General features: G+C 40.6%; 1 protein-coding gene across 1 annotated transcript; it reads right to left on the bottom strand.

Moving 5' to 3' along the window:
- Window positions 1-326: 326 nt before the first annotated feature.
- Window positions 327-9,534, bottom strand: LOC134792278 (uncharacterized). Its single transcript, XM_063763547.1, has 8 exons — window positions 9,293-9,534; window positions 8,097-8,182; window positions 7,473-7,622; window positions 3,528-3,708; window positions 2,379-2,566; window positions 1,990-2,051; window positions 1,545-1,654; window positions 327-524 (listed from the first exon to the last, which is right to left on the bottom strand). Exons 1-8 carry the CDS (start codon window positions 9,507-9,509, stop codon window positions 493-495), a joined length of 1,026 nt encoding a protein of 341 aa, XP_063619617.1. The 5' UTR covers window positions 9,510-9,534; the 3' UTR covers window positions 327-492.
- Window positions 9,535-16,397: the final 6,863 nt, after the last annotated feature.

The following is a 16,397-nucleotide window of genomic DNA, read 5'->3' on the forward strand; positions in this document are numbered from 1 at the left end:
ATTATATTTCTTTTTAATAAATACATTATTTATGTGAAAATTAGTTCTTTATTGTCATATAAGTTTGTTTCCATACTTTTGGCCTGGGGTGTACCTACAAGTTAAAACATTATAAGGCAGTGATAAATATGTTCCCATCATGAATGAAGGACTTTATTTCAAAGTGCCATTTTGTGTAATTTCCACTTTTCGACCCTCCGTTGTGTTGTGTTAACACTTCGTACCGTGCCATTTCTAGTTCAAATGACTATTAATTAGGATTTGTATTGGACCTAGAGAACACACAATGTGATTTGGTTTAATATCAGAAAGGAAACACCTGCAGGTACAAAATATTGTGTTTAATTATAATAAATATGCATTAACAACACCCTACCATTTGCACTTAAACAATAAGATAATCACAACTTGACGGTCCCGTCACCGGGCTCTCGCGGCTCCACAGCATAGGTACTACAGGCTCCCACAGGATCCCACAGACCCCACAGCCTGCTACAGGTTGGCGAGGAAGTGCCACTTGTCCACTGCAACAAATAAATAATAATTCACAAGTTAGACCCGGCCTCTAAACAGTCTATTTAGAGGCCGGGTCTACCGCGAAAATTGAAATTTCGTTATCTGCCTCTCTATTGCTGGAATTTGCAAGAGTGATAGATGTTCGCGGTAAGCCCTCAGGACTGTAGGTACTTTAGTTATTTAAACACTTACTTTATTTTATTGACATGGATTTTAATAAAAATTATATTCTTTCAAAATGTTGCTATTTGTTGCCCGACACTGATTACGTTCCTAAAATGTAGAAAATAAAATAGATTTTGAGCTAGCACTTACGATCAAAAAGTTGACCACTAGTTTACGAGACCGGAAACATAGACGGGAGTGCTCGACAAAATGTCAACGGGTCTCCGAGATGAGTCGACAGGAAAAATTATCAAAATGGCGACCCAATTTGAAAATGATCCGAACGCGGCGAAGATAGACGTATTTTGTTCCAGTTGAAGATGGCGGCGGCTTGAACTTTATCATAGTGTGGGAGAGCTTTTACAGTGGGGATTACAAGTGTTCAGGCAACCAAGGCGAGTTCAGCGTCGGACTGAAGCGGCAGATCGCAGCGCGTTATTTGCTTGCCGTGGCGGCGCCTTGGCCAGCACGGCGGCCGCCTCCGACCGCTCCAGCTGCCCCGGGGGTCCGACTTGTGCGCTGTACTCACTGCTGGGCGGCACGGACTGTGGCAGGGACCGTGGCGGCGCCTTGGCCAGCACGGCGGCCGCCTCCGACCGCTCCACCTGCCCCGGGGGTCCGCGTTCGCGCGCTGTACTCACCGCTGGGCGGCACGGACTGTGGCAGGGACCGTGGCGGCGCCTTGGCCAGCACGGCGGCCGCCTCCGACCGCTCCACCTGCCCCGGGGGTCCGACTTACGCGCTGTACTCACCGCTGGGCGGCACGGACTGTGGCAGGGACCGTGGCGGCGCCTTGGCCAGCACGGCGGCCGCCTCCGACCGCTCCACCTGCCCCGGGGGTCCGACTTACGCGCTGTACTCACCGCTGGGCGGCACGGACTGTGGCAGGGACCGTGGCGGCGCCTTGGCCAGCACGGCGGCCGCCTCCGACCGCTCCACCTGCCCCGGGCTTCCCGCGACTGACACGTTCATCCTGCACATACAACAAAACTTTTATCAAATGTTTATTTTACCTCCACAAAACATATATATAAGACATTCTTCTTATTTTTCAAACGACCTCCTCAGAGCAATTCTCCATAACCCTTTGAACGCCACGCCTATTATAATAGTATGCGGTGCGTCATCGTGACCATTGTCGGAATGCACAAAAGGTACAGGTACCTATTATTGGGCTGTAGCGCGTCAGTTAACGTCTTTGACAGTCAAAGGGTCTTTCTAATTTAAAATGTTCCCGTAGGTACGTCCCCAATCAGGTGAAACACCCTGTATACATTAGGTACGTGAGATGAGCGGTGGAAAACTTACTTGTTGATGTCGGTAGCATCGGTCACGTTGCCGGCCACCAGCTCACGCCAGAACTCGTGCACCTGCGCACACCACAAGTACCTACTGTTCAGACACTCAGGAATAACTAAAACTCAAATCTTTTTCACTAATGGACAGAAAAAGCTAAAAATGACAATGTAAAGCAACATTGTACGCAGAAAGCGTACCAGTAACATTATGACATAATTATAGATATCCTTTTAGTGTTATTAAGTTTTCCAAAGTGACAGCATTTAGCATTTTTTCATCTACAAAAAAGTTTTTTTTTCTACTTTCAGCTCAAATTGAATAAGCAAACTGGGCATTGTCACGAGATGACATCGATCGGTCGCGAACGTCCAGAGCACTCCGTGTGGAGGCCTTCATACCTCGTCGATGACCTTGTAGGCGAACTCCCGGTCCTTGGGCTCGGCGTCGAAGGCGAACTGGTTCTGCGGCTTGCCGTCGGGCACCTTGTACAGCCGGAACCACTCCACCGTGGCCTTCAGCAGCCCGGGGAACACCTTCTCCACGTCGCCCACGTCGCTCAGGGATGCGGCCAGCGGGTCGCGAGAGTCTGCCACCATAATACTATGTAATATCTTCCCAACTAGCAAGAAAGCTGAACTGTCCAGGGTAAAGTTGAAGACACAAAAGCGCAGGGCAGGTCACCCGTACGTTAGACCGACCAAATTAAAATTCCACTCTACAAATGATCAAGAAGAAATGGCGGAGGAATGTGAAGCGTGAAACGACCACCATCACTCTGCCAACAGTGTGACAATAACTGCTAACACAAACATATTCGTTTTAGGAATAAAAGAAAAATACCTTTCACACTAGCTGATAAAGATCCTAGAGTAGAGTCGCGAATGTCGCGATCGCGAGTTTTAGTCTCATCTGAAGTATTTTTTTTACATTTTGCATAATTTTAATTTTCAAAAATTAATCATAGGTCTATTTACATTTTACAATACTTTCTAGAGTTAGACCGAGAGAGAGCCCAAGCAGTGCAAGTGTTATTTTAAACGTCAAACTTCTATGAAATTATTACGTATAAATAACACTTGCACTGCTTGGGCTATAAAATCGCTGCAGACTTTTCTTGGTCTAACTATAAATAAATAAATAAATATTAGGGGACATCTTACACAGATCAAACCTAGCCCCAAACTAAGCAAAGCTTGTACTATGGGTACTAGGCGACGATATACATACTTGTATAGATAAATACATACTTATATACATAGAAAACAACCATGACTCAGGAACAAATATTAGTGTTCATCACACAAATAAATGCCCTTACTGGGATTCGAACCCAGGACCATCGGCTTAGCAGACAGGGTCACTATCCACTAGACCAGACCGGTCGTCAAACTCTTTCCATTTTTGGTAGAACTTGTGTGCTATACCTAATATAAAAAAGTAACAATGTCGAAATGCAGCAATAGGACTTTATTTCTGCGTCGGCCAGTTCTGTGAGTTTTCGCTGAAGGTGTCCCTTTTCTTTACGAGGAACAGGCCGATATACCAACCAATAGCGATCAGCTTCCAGTCGGTCTCGCCCTCGTCGATGAGCGCCAGCGTGCCGAGGATCTTGACCGGCACCACGTCCCCTCGACCCGCCACGCGGGTGCCGACCTCGATCACGTCGATGGGGTCGTTGTCTCCGCGCGCCTGCGTCGCGGGGTCCACGTGCGACGGGTTCTCCCATGTCTATCGAGAGGGACAATATTATTCATTAACATTTTATTGACAAAAAATGTATTACTAGAGCCGAGATGCTTACACATCAATCACAAAATTCAACTTAACAGCTTGTACATGAATTGTGACAATCGTGTTGGAACGCATCACTAATATCATTGAGTTTTAATGCTCTTTTGTGTTGCGACTGATATTTACTAGTAGTTCGCCCCGAACTGAGAACTCGCGGTTTGCCAAAAATTATATAGAGCGATAGACTTTGTTGCACCTACGTACTCGTATAGTTCGACATAAAATAGTAGAAAATAATTTTCAAGAAAAAAAAAGCCGATTTCTATGGGGGCTGGTGAAAGATTATTGTACATAGTTGGTGCACTATGTAGAAAAGGAGGTAAAACTACCCAACTTTCTAGTAGGTAGCATTTCGTTTCTGTAAGGGTCGCAGTTTTAGCCTCACGAACCCACTTCTCTGATAGCAGTTCGGTTCTGTGAGGATTGCAGTTCGAACCTAACCAAAACCACAGAAGAAATAATAGTGCTACCGTACAGAAAGGACACTTCCTACAAACCCGAACTTTGACAGCGATTCAGAGTCGAATCATGCTATCCCTTTCTAATATATGGCACTATCCCTTTCGGCTATTTAGGGTTGTCAAAATTCAAGTGATTATCTTATCTGTGGTCGTGCACGCACAAGGAAGTCAAGTGGTGCCAACCCTAATAAGTGCTGAGCCGAGCGGAGCCGAGTTCGACCGAAGTCAGGAGTGTCTCCCCACTGCCAAAACCACTTTTCTAGTAGCATTTCGTTTCTGTAAGGCTCGCAGTTCTAATTTAGCTTAGGTATCAGTGGTTTTCCGGGTCAAGGTCCGAGTCCGGGTCCCGGTCCAGTTCCGGGTCCAGGACCAGGTCCAGGTCTAGGTTTTGGTCCAGGTCCAACTCCGGGTCCAGGTCCGGGTTCAGGTCCAGATAAGAGCCCGGATCCGGGTCAGGTCTGGCTCCAGGGCCAGCTCCGTCAAAATCGAAATTCGAAATCGCCAAACGTGTAGTCATTGAAGACTTCTGTTCTGATCATCATCAGCAGTTCCACTTCATCAAATGCGACAGTTTTTAATGAAAATGCTTGATTTTCTGATGAAAATACAAAAATCTCTATACGCATGCCTTTAAAATTTGAGGAGTTCCCTCGATTCCTCATGGATCCCATCATCAGAATTGGGTTTTGACAAAAACGGGACCAATCTGTATGCATATACATACAATCAAAAAAATAATTTTCAAAATCGGTCCAGTAATGACGGAGATATGGAGAAACAAAGATAAAAAAAAATCACAATAGAATCTCCTCCTTTTGAGATTTGGAAGTCTGTTAATAAATGAGGGCGCCACTTTCTAGGTAGCTGTCACTTTTTTGACGTAAAATCATAGACTTATAATATATAGAGAAGAGACGGTGTCTCAGCGAGCTGTCACTGTTGCCACTTTTGTTTAGTGTACGATTAACAATGAGGCCCACCTTGCTGTAGCCATGTCGATAAAGTCATATCGATAAACTATCGACATTTCTTGCAATTTTAATTTTACTTCAAAGGCTTAACGATACCTAAAATGCATGGCTTGCTTTTTGAGCCGCGAGACGAGTCACGAGCCTACCGTTCACACTCGCGTCTCGTGGCGCGGCTCGCGGCTCGTCTCGTGGCTCGCGCGAGAGTCTAAGCCGAGTACTAGATCTGTAGCCCCCTCCCGCTGTCTGCAAAAATCGACTCCACACTTGCGTTCGCGGCTTCGCCCGCGATTCACGCGCATAGTCTGGAGGGGGCTTATGGTTTTGACCACAGACTTATAATATATAGAGACGGTGTCTCAGCGAGCTGTCACTGTTGCCACTTTTGTTTAGTGTACGATTAACAATGAGGCCCACCTTGCTGTAGCCATGTCGATAAAGTCATATCGATAAACTATCGACATTTCTTGCAATTTTAATTTTACTTCGAAGGCTTAACGATACCTAAAATGACCAAAAACGCTTTTATTCTTTATTGTGGTTATCAGATCACAATTTTATAGTCACGCCCCAGCAGGGAACCAAGGGAAAGTTCAGATATTTAATTAAAATACATAAATACCTCCTAAAATAGGTGTTCCGCAATAATTGAATTATATTATTATATTATAATATATTCATTATCCATTAGCATTTCAATTATGTTTATGTTTAACGAAGATATTGAAGCTTCAATTAATCGCTATTTCGTTCCGCTGTGTAGCGTTTATCGATATATAACATGATTAAAATCGACTTTTCACATCCCTAAAAGAGCACACATATACGCTTTTACGCACACATACACAGCCTGGGCGCATCAAGAAAGGCAACACTTGATTTGAAGTCCACCTTGTCAACAGTATGGTTGTCCTTTTTTGACAAACGGCATTTTTAAAAAAGCGAGGAGAGAGAAATGATACTAGTTGCTGCGCCGTGAAAGAGAACAGAAAACGTTGGGCCCTTGCGTAAAATGCTTACACATGGCAACAATTTATAGTCTGTCAAGCCATTTCCATCAGTAGACAAAAGCGGCTTAAAAAATGTAGGCGCGAAGGGTTATCGTCCCATAGAAAATTTGAATATCGCGCCTTTTTCTACTGACAAACTTGTTTCGCCGACTATAGTATGAAAATTGTAGAGTTCCATTTTATTTTATTCCTACTATTTTATGTCTCACTATAGGCGGCAATGGATCAAAAATCGCGTGGATATATTACAAGGTCTGTGGAGCCCTTAACTGATACTGTATCTGTGGTAAGCCGAAATATTTCCTGTCAAATGTCAAATACCTATATTATGTTTATTTTTTATCTTGCTAATTATTTCAAAATGGTAAATTTAAAAACGATATTATAAAAGTGCAAGCCGAGCACTTTCATTTGATACCAAACTCGACCATATTTTCTTGCAAAAAGATGACCAGAATAGCAAGACCCCTCACAAATAGCTTTTTAGCCTTCTAAGCTCTTCTAGCTCAATAACCCATTGATCGAGCCTGCTCATACAAATACAAATACAAATTCTTTATTTGCCAGAATACAGTGAATATGTAGATGGTGACTTAAAATTAGTAGTACAGTGTACTCTACTCACAATTGAGCATGCAAAACTTATAATAGGTACATAATGTCATGCGATCAAATTAAATAATTGAAATAGCAGAAACCACAATAAAATAAATTACAAATCATTAAGTCAATCAAGCTGGATAAATTATTCTGAGACATTTAAAATTACATACAATTAGTCAACGTCATACTCGTATTCGTCATTATTCATATTCAAGAATTCACTTATGGAGTAAAAGCATTTATTTAATAGCCATTTAGATAGTAATTTTTTAAACTTAATTTAATGACTAAAATATAATGCCCTCAACTACACGTTTACCCAATTGCATTTAAATTAGAACAAATTTACTTAAGTTCCTGAGTATCAAACTATCCTCTGATAGTTCAGCTTAAAAACATCGAAATGCCGGGACGTGCCCCTAGCCAGCCGCGTGTCCCAAGTCGAATGTAAGAACTTCGTTCGCTTCGCTCGCTCGTTCGATCACTGTAACTTTCTAATCACCCCCAACCCACCCCTAGTCACCAGTAAACAAGAAGACGCCATTCCCTTCCAAGGTGTATGTTTGCCATATGAAATAATTCAAATAATGACATATCATGGCAAAAGTCTGGACGGCACCATAAAAATCTGACAAAAGCAAACTATAAACGGAAGCTACCTGCGGTAGGGCTCCGTAGTTCCAGATGTAGCCGTGGTGCGGGAACACGTTGGCCACGAAGCGCAGCGCGCCCTTCTTCACGTCCTGCTTGATAGGGTTGAGTGCCTCGCCCAGCGACAACTCCATCTTGGCGTTGCTCCAGCGGGGGACCTGCAAATGATACAGATTTTGAAATCTACCTTGTCTACACTAAACAACTAATGAACGACAAGCTGTGGATAATTAATCATTCATCAACATTTTGGTTGGATAAGTTTTATGAATAAAAGGGTTTTAGTATGTGAGTTGCTATACTTGTATGTAATGACTTTCAGGTTCATATAAATTCATATTAGTGTCTATCGAAATACATTGAATATGGCAAAAATACATTGACAAATGACAACTACAGTACAACATATTTCTATCACCCAAAAAACATTCCACTCTGACATTCAAAATTAATAAATATTTTAAAAGTCATCTATAGTTTGATTCTTTACACAAGTTTACTTCAAATGAAAGGAATAACTTGTTCATTTTACTTGGATTTGTTACACCTTGTGTTGTCCCTTTTCTCCCTGCCCCACCTGCCCACACTGTAAAGGCACAGCTTAATATTAAGGGGCTGAAGGACTCGCTCACCTCCACAACCATGTTTACAAGGCGCTCGGCCTTGTCGGCCCACAGCGGGATGTCGTGCAGTGGGGAGATGGGGCCGCTTTCGTCACCTGCCAAACATTATAGGAACAAGTCATGTTTCATTCTTTTGTGCTAAGCTTTCCAACTGAATGTCTAGCAACTTTTGCAGGTAGCTTGAATTTAGTGTAGGCCTAAGATATTTCAATATGTTCCATAATATTTATTGTTTTATTATTTATTTATTATTACAGCATAAAAAAACCCCACACTCATCCTAACAAACCATAAGGAATTTGTTTTACACAATTTGCTATTGTTTTGTTTCAATTTACAGAATTAATATAATAGGCAACTATTATCATCCTACATCGGGGGTTTTTGGTGCGGGAATGATTTCGTGTATTTATAACTTTGTTTATTGTAAAATAATTACCAAACTATGAATTAAACATAGGTAGTAAGGTCCAAATGTGTTTAGAAATGTTAAATTAGTATCGTTTTTTTACAGTTTTTACCTGTTATTTGGCTAGTGTAAAACATTCCCGCACCGAAAACCCTGATGTATGATTATCATAACCAGGAAAAAAGCTATGCTGCAATATATATAAGTTATTGCAAATAGTTGCATATCAACATAAGTAAATAACAGATTATAATCAGATCATTAATAAATTCATTAGTTAATCAGAGTTATAATTTCATCATAAAAAAGTTTCTCAAGGTAAACATGATAACAGTAGCACATTATCTAATCTAATTCAATCCCTAAAAAATATATTTTTCTAGATTTTTTTCCCAACAGCTGTTTGGAGAAATATAGTCCTATAGTTTAAAATCATGCCATAGTATCTTAGGGTATACTGCAAAGCCCCACATGTAGCCAAAGGTGATTCTTGGATCAATAGTAATGCGCTTAAATAGCTATAGCCTATTCATTAGTAACCATTCACTGACGTCAGCACGGTTATCCCATCGTAAATATTTAACCAGCTGTCAACTATTGCTCAAGGTCGAGCATGGGATGCAGTAGGTCATATTCTGCAGCACTTCCTCGCAACCATTCACAATTCATTTAGATAGCGAAGATTTAGGTCAATGTCACCTCGACCCGGAACAAGGAACCACTTCCACGTGGGCACTCGAGATAAGTATCGTTATCGGACATCGCCGGCGCGGGCGCGGGCGACGGGCACACTCACGGAAGAAGACCCGGTAGTCGGGCGCGTACGCGGAGCCGCGCTCCTCGGCGGTGAACATGTTGGGGAGCGCGCACGGGGCCGCGGCGCTGCAGAACTGAGCGGGAACGGACGCAGTGACGCGGCGCAGAGACGCGATACCGACTCCCGGCGCGAGCAGCTGGGCTACGAGTGACAGAAGCCGCGGCCCGCGACCCACCGCGCAACGTGCCATTGACATCTTGCCGATACTGGCTAATCCTACGTGGCGCGCGTTCCATTACACTCACGTCACGCGATATGTTATGTAATACAATTTAATTTGTAGAAAATAAATCAAACACGATAAAACATACATAAATAAAACATTTACAAAATGCTTGGTGTTAGAGTCTGTGCGGAAAGAGAAGAGTTGTAGACTGTACGACTGTATTAGTTCCCTTAATTCCACGATTCTTATCTTTCCGCACAGACTCTAACAGCCGTATTCGAACAATGAGATACGTCAAATATAGTCCGGTAGCAATAACTTTTGAAGTTATACCCTGCCTATGAAGCCGATGGTCCCGGGTTCGAATCCTGGTAAGGGCATTTATTTGTATGATGATACAGATATTTGTTCCTGAGTCATGGTTGTTTTCTATGTATTTAAGTATTTATATATTATATATATCGTTGTCTGAGTACCCACAACACAAGCCTTCTTGAGCTTACCGTGGGGCTTAGTCAATTTGTGTATAAATGTCCTATAAAAATTTATTTATTTATTTATTTATTTATTTATTTATAAGATTATTAATGTTGCTTATTTTTTACATATAGTTTCCAGACCACATACCAAACCTAATAATAATAATTTGTGTTGCATACCGTTTTATTAGGCAGGCGTCCGGTTTTTTACCCCATAGCTCAGTTCTTAGTCCATCGCTTTCACCCAATAACCTAGTTCATTTTAGATTCCATCAACTCTCAATAGTCCTTACACCCTGGCGGGTGCTGCCTCTGCGTGCGTCCCATGACACGGGCAAGGGCAGCCTCCGCTCGGTGTACCCCTTACATTTCATTAAAGTGTCAAAAGGGCCTCTACGTGTTGGCTTCGGCTCCGCGCACGCCTCCCAAAGGTCCGGAACACCATTGTTCCGTGATGGGAAAGACATAATTTGTGTCATCCTAGGTATTTGCTTAGGTGGAAATTTAGGTATTTCTTTTTTTAAACAGCATTTGGTAAAAAAAATATTCGAGATGAAATTCCTTGTTTCCCTGTAAAAGCAAAGTGGCTTCCGACGTACACACGCATTTTGTGTCATTATTATCCACGGGTATAATGACATTTAATAAATACCTAATAGTGACCCTAAAATGCCTAAAATAAAATTATAGTCGGTAAGTGAAGTGTTGTACTTCACAGGATATTATAATATGTTATTCCATCAAATGTGTGTCAAATTCATCCACCGCTTTTATTTTTTGATATTTCTTTTTCTTATAAACATCATGTATCTGCCAAAAAAAAAATCATGTTATTAAGTTTACGTCTACATTATTATAATGCCACATCAAGACAACATTCATAATTTGGGTCATTTTCAACAACGGTTTTTTAATATTTGGCTAAATAAAACTTTGCATGAACGGCGTACGCGGGGAGGGCTACCTACGCGGGTAAGGTGCTTGTTAGATGAACATTATGGGACAAGGGACGCAACCATGCGGTAGAATGAGATAGCAATATCACTTGCTCCCTCTAACGCATAAATGCGTCCCTTGGAGTGGCCGGCGTTGGCCCATCGTGTAGAGGAGCCATTACAGTGTATTTATTTCATTCGGAGGCATAATTACATTAAATCTTTTCATAGTGTGGGAGTAAGTATGTTGTAAGTATATGTCGGGAATTGTGGGCGTATCATACTATCGGCAGCACATCAGAACCTTCAATCGTGGATGACGAGGGCCTTCAATGAAATACGATGTTCAACTCACAATCTTTACTGCACAAGACTCATTACAAATCACATCACGCGATACGTTTCTTATCTTAAGCAAACCAGTGGATTTGACCCAGGAACGGCCACAGACGTCATCCTCTCCCGTTCGTTCTTATCGAGCTCCTTCTGAAGATTGATTGACAGCATAACTTCAATTGTTCTGGACTTCAATTGTTTTAACAGCGCACTCTATGACGTCTTGGCGGAACTACGTCGAACGCCACTCAGGTGTACGTAACACCCTAGTTTGCTCTATTTGTCAAGGTTTGCATGATAAAACGCCTCTTGAAGGCGACAGATGGCACATTTCAGCCATTCTCCGACATATATTAAAAAATAAAATGTAGGCTCCTCATACCATACTGACCAACATTCGTGACGTTCGCAATCAAAATGTAGCACTTTATCCTTGCCATAAGGACTCTCTAACAGGCTATTTGTATAAAGATACAATAAAATTTCGTCTTTATGGTAAACGACAAAGTGGTCCCTACCTTTTGAATGACAATGTCACATCAGCGACTTTTAAAAATAACTTATATTCGATATTTTAGTACACTTTTTAAGATTATTTTAAGATGCAATGTATTGCTAATTTTGTGATGTATAAAGCGTGGCAAGCAACATCAATTACAATGATGATGGTGTACATTGAATAGGTACAAGACTTCATAAATTAAAAAAAGTTATTGAAAAAAATATATGTTCGTTTGAGGAGCAGAATAATTGTTTTAATTATTTTGGTGATACGGCCTCCACCGGGTTGGTATAATCATGAGAAAAAATGTTGGCTTGCGATTATCGTTAGCCACGCCCCCCACAACATAGCATGAATTGAATGCAATGAAAATATTTGCACTTACACATGGTCTAATAAAACATGGTCTTCTACATGGTCTAATAAAACATGGTCTTCTATTCCCAGAGTGACACGGGCCTACGTCACAATAACATTGCCACTTTATTTCAACATAACATGTTACATGGGTACATTATACCTATGGTTAATAAGTTAAAATATTTCTTTGTAATTTTATAATTTTCATTTATATGTATTTTATCTTAAATTTTACAATAACACGTCATTTTTAATTATTCGTTAGCAATATCTTCCGATTCACGACAGAAATTTAGACGTTCGGGTAATTCTGTTTACACTACTGACAACACAGGATAGCTCTGTCACATTTGACAATTCGGATCTAGATAACTTCATGCCCTGACCGTCATCCTTGTCGAACGTGTTAGAATATTGTTATTCTATGTACAAATTGTATTACGTATAAAACTGACCTGTTTCTCTTTGACGTCCAATGTTGATAATATATTACACTATTTAAACACTTAACACAACATCACGTGAATTTTACAGAATTTGTTATTTATGTGGGTACGATACGAAACCACGGTTGACAAGAGAAACAGTAAGTTAACCTACTACTAAGATTTGTAAACTACTTTGAAGTGATTATATTTTGTATTACTATTACTGATTAATAATTATCTATAACGGAGTTTATTGTAAAGATGTTCTAATAATTTTATTCTGCATAATTCGATAAATGGACGAGGTACATGAGAAACTACTTCTGTGACGTCACTTATCGAATGACAAGTGGCATGATCAACCAGTTGCCAGGTAGAACTGGGTATAAAAGGGATCGACCGATCAATTATTGATCATTCTGCATTCTGCTTTGAGCATTCTACTTTGCGGTGCAGCACTGAGTTAATCATCGCCAAAGAAATATTGAAAGTTAAGTAAATACTATGTTGGTAATTATTGTAATAATTATGTACTTACTTGATTAATTAGATGGATTAATTAATTAATGATTAATTAAATCATCTCTTACTGAATTATAAACTAATAGTGATTGTGTTTAGAAGTTGTTGATGATAAGGTGAATAAATTGGATTATTTCATTTAATAAAACAGTTTTATTTTCAATTACATCTGTTTATTATTTAATATATCTTACTTATAACTTAAATAGTATCCAGTTATTGATTTAGCAGTTTTACATAATTATGAATCAAGGTAAATAAATAACTTCCTGACATGTTTTACCTTGAAAATAATATTTACTATCAATTTAGAGTTTTTAATATATTTAATATTTTAAATATTCATTTATCTAACAAACGCGTGTTAATTGTTATTTCCTTCTCGCTCAGTGTCAGCAGTCGCAGTGTTTTCCAAACTTTTCACGCCGTAAGCTTGGTAATTAATGTGTAACTGTGAATTAGTTTTTCAAACGTTTGTCTTGTATAGATAAATTAAGTTTAATTTAATATATTAGATTTGTTTTATTTTACTATGTTTCTACATGAATAACTTAAAATTAATGCCGTTAAAATAATTTTCACCGTTGGTTAAAATTCTCCCACATTTTAAAGTTTGAGAACCTGTAAACAGCATGATGACATTGATGACGTAGGCCCGTGTCAGTTAGGTCATACGCGAATCTCGGAATAGAGTACCAGGCGGAGTATATTATTATACCATGGTCTTCTATTCCCAGAGTGACACGGGCCTACGTCACAATAACATTGCCACTTTATTTCAACATAACATGTTACATGGGTACATTATACCTATGGTTAATAAGTTAAAATATCGCTCCTTGAGAAACACAGTGTCATTAAGCGAAAAACGTAACGTGTTTTTTGGGTACAGAGCTTTAAAATTTTCGAAATCTTCAAACGTCTAAAACTGCCGTACTAGAGATAAAAGAAAGAGTTTTTTGCTATATTTTGTTAGATTTTAAACCAATCTTGTGAGTCATTTGAGTAAACTGTGTTTTTTTTGTTTAATTTCTAAGATAATTCAATTAAAAGAAAATTGTAATGTCACTATTCCGTTTAGTTTTGCTTAATGTCACTGGACGACTTCGCAATATTGATTCAATTTATGGAACAGTGACACTATATCCAGTTATTTGATATAACTTAACGTTTATTTCAAAGAAAAAGCGGAATTAGAATCATTTTACATGGATGTTAATTAATATTTACTAAAGTAAGCGACTTTCAGTCTTAAAAAATTAGCAAATAAGACTAGTTTTTCTTTAAAACTAGAGTATTCTTAGCTTGTTTGGTTTGGCTATATTTTTACGATCAAAAATTACCAAAGTAAATAAACAAAGGTGAGGATAATAATTGGGGGATGCGATGTAAGGGGCCCGAATGTCATGTAACGGACCCCAGACGAGCCTCTCCAGCACGTGGTCACCCTGTGGAATACCAAACATGCCTCTGGCGATCCACCAACCCGCACTGAACCAGCATGGTGGGCTTATGGCCCAATCTCATTTGACATGTACGACTCCTCGTTACGGCGCTAAGTACCCTGTAAAAGTGGTGCTAAGAATCCCCGGGCGGAAGATACCCACGTCATCATCATCATGCTAGGCCTTGTTCTCATTTACTTGGGGTCGGCCTTCCCTTCCTCCATTCTGCACGATTGAGTGCAACGTCGGCGTCTATATTGAGGTCTTTCAGGTTTCGCTGAACCGTCGTCAGCCAGGTGGCAGGTGGTCTTCGACGTCCTCGCTTCGTCGTTGATATATCGAGCGCTAAGTACCTTCACCATGTAGTCTACAGGACGCCTCTGTACATGACCGTACCACCTCAGACGTTTTTCCGTTAGCTTTTCTGTTATTGGCGCTACTTTGAAACTACCCGGCGGAAGATACCCACACTCTTTGTCGGATTATCAAATTACTCCGACAAGGTGGTTGTGTTGACGTTAAGCATATCCCAAATCCCAAAGCTATATACCTGTGACGTCCAGGCTCCGTTCTGTACTGGGTGATCAAATGAAACAACTGTTATCACTCGTGCACTCCGCCAGCCACCTGCATGCCACGACACTTCTCCACGGAGTGAAGCTAGCGGGTAGTTGCGTCGTACCGTTTATTGTGTAATCGTCACATCTCTCCTTTTTTATAACAATTTCTTTATTTTACTTTATATATTTATCATGCAACAATAGTTCAGTTTATCGTATTATCTTATACTCGCTAGGTTAATTTATTTTTCCAATCTAGGTATACTACCACCGGTTCGGAAAGGTTAACCTCAGACCCGAGAAGAACCGGCGTAAGAAACTCGGCGAGGTGTGGATGTATTCATTTTACAACAGTTAAATAATAAATATTTTCCAACACTAGCAAGCCTTTAAATCTGTAAAACTATTATTTTACTTTTACAATTTCTTCTTAGGTGTCAGTCCCTCTCCTTCTCCTATTTGCAGTTTTGAGATTTTTATTCAATTGCTTATAACTCAGAGATTTACTTTAAACGCCTTAATTACTACATTTTCCTTTTGATGCTTACACATTTCCAGGTATTTCCATTTGCATACAATATAATATTTTACTAATTAATACCTATTTCATGATTTAGGTACAATAACATTGTAAGCTTGCCAAGCGTCTTGGACATTAGTTACTTATTGGCAATAACTGATTGACTCAGTTTTACTTGTCTTGTATGATGTTAATATATATAATGCAATTTAAAATATATTTATTGTTAGATGAAGAACCACCCCGACGTGGTTGTGTCCTGATGAGGTGTCTTCTTTTGACGACACCTTAAAGGATACAGCAGAAACCATTTTAAATGTGTCCCTTTCTGATGACCAGTGGACCCAAGCTTCTCTGCCTGTACGTCATGGTGGCCTGGGTTTACGGCGCGCAGGGGACGTAGGCCTGCCAGCCTTTCTAGCGTCAGCGCATGGGGTCATTGACCTTGTCTCTAAAATGTTACATTCCCATGGAGACAGGGCTACAATTCCCTTTGTTAGCGATGCGCTGGCAATATGGTCAGCTCGTTACCCAACTGCGACTGTGCCTGAGGCTCCGCAAGTGCAGAGAGCCTGGGATGATACGGGTGCCAGAAACACACTTGCCCGTCTCTTGAGTGCTGCTACAGGTGTGGATTTGGCAAGACTCCGGTCGGTGTCAAAGGTAGAAGCGGGAGCGTGGTTACAGGCTTTGCCTTCCCCTCATCTGGGAACACTCCTCGACAGTGACTCAATGCGTGTGGCTGTAGCTCTCCGCCTGGGCTGCGATGTTTGTATACCTCACAAATGCATCTGCGGCTCCACGGTGGAAGCTAATGGCCATCACGCTTTG

Source organism: Cydia splendana, chromosome 7 (assembly GCF_910591565.1).
Source record: "Cydia splendana chromosome 7, ilCydSple1.2, whole genome shotgun sequence".
NCBI lineage: Eukaryota > Metazoa > Arthropoda > Insecta > Lepidoptera > Tortricidae > Cydia > Cydia splendana.

What these genes read in the sequence shown, in the direction of transcription:
- LOC134792278 (XM_063763547.1), bottom strand. Translation starts at nt 9,509, where the DNA reads ATGTCAATGGCACGTTGCGCGGTGGGTCGCGGGCCGCGGCTTCTGTCA. An exon ending in CGACTACCGGGTCTTCTTCC is followed by an intron (nt 8,183 to 9,292) that starts GTGAGTGTGCCC and finishes AATGTTTGGCAG; the next exon opens with GTGACGAAAGCGGCCCCATC. An exon ending in CCTACAAGGTCATCGACGAG is followed by an intron (nt 2,052 to 2,378) that starts GTATGAAGGCCT and finishes TGGTGTGCGCAG; the next exon opens with GTGCACGAGTTCTGGCGTGA.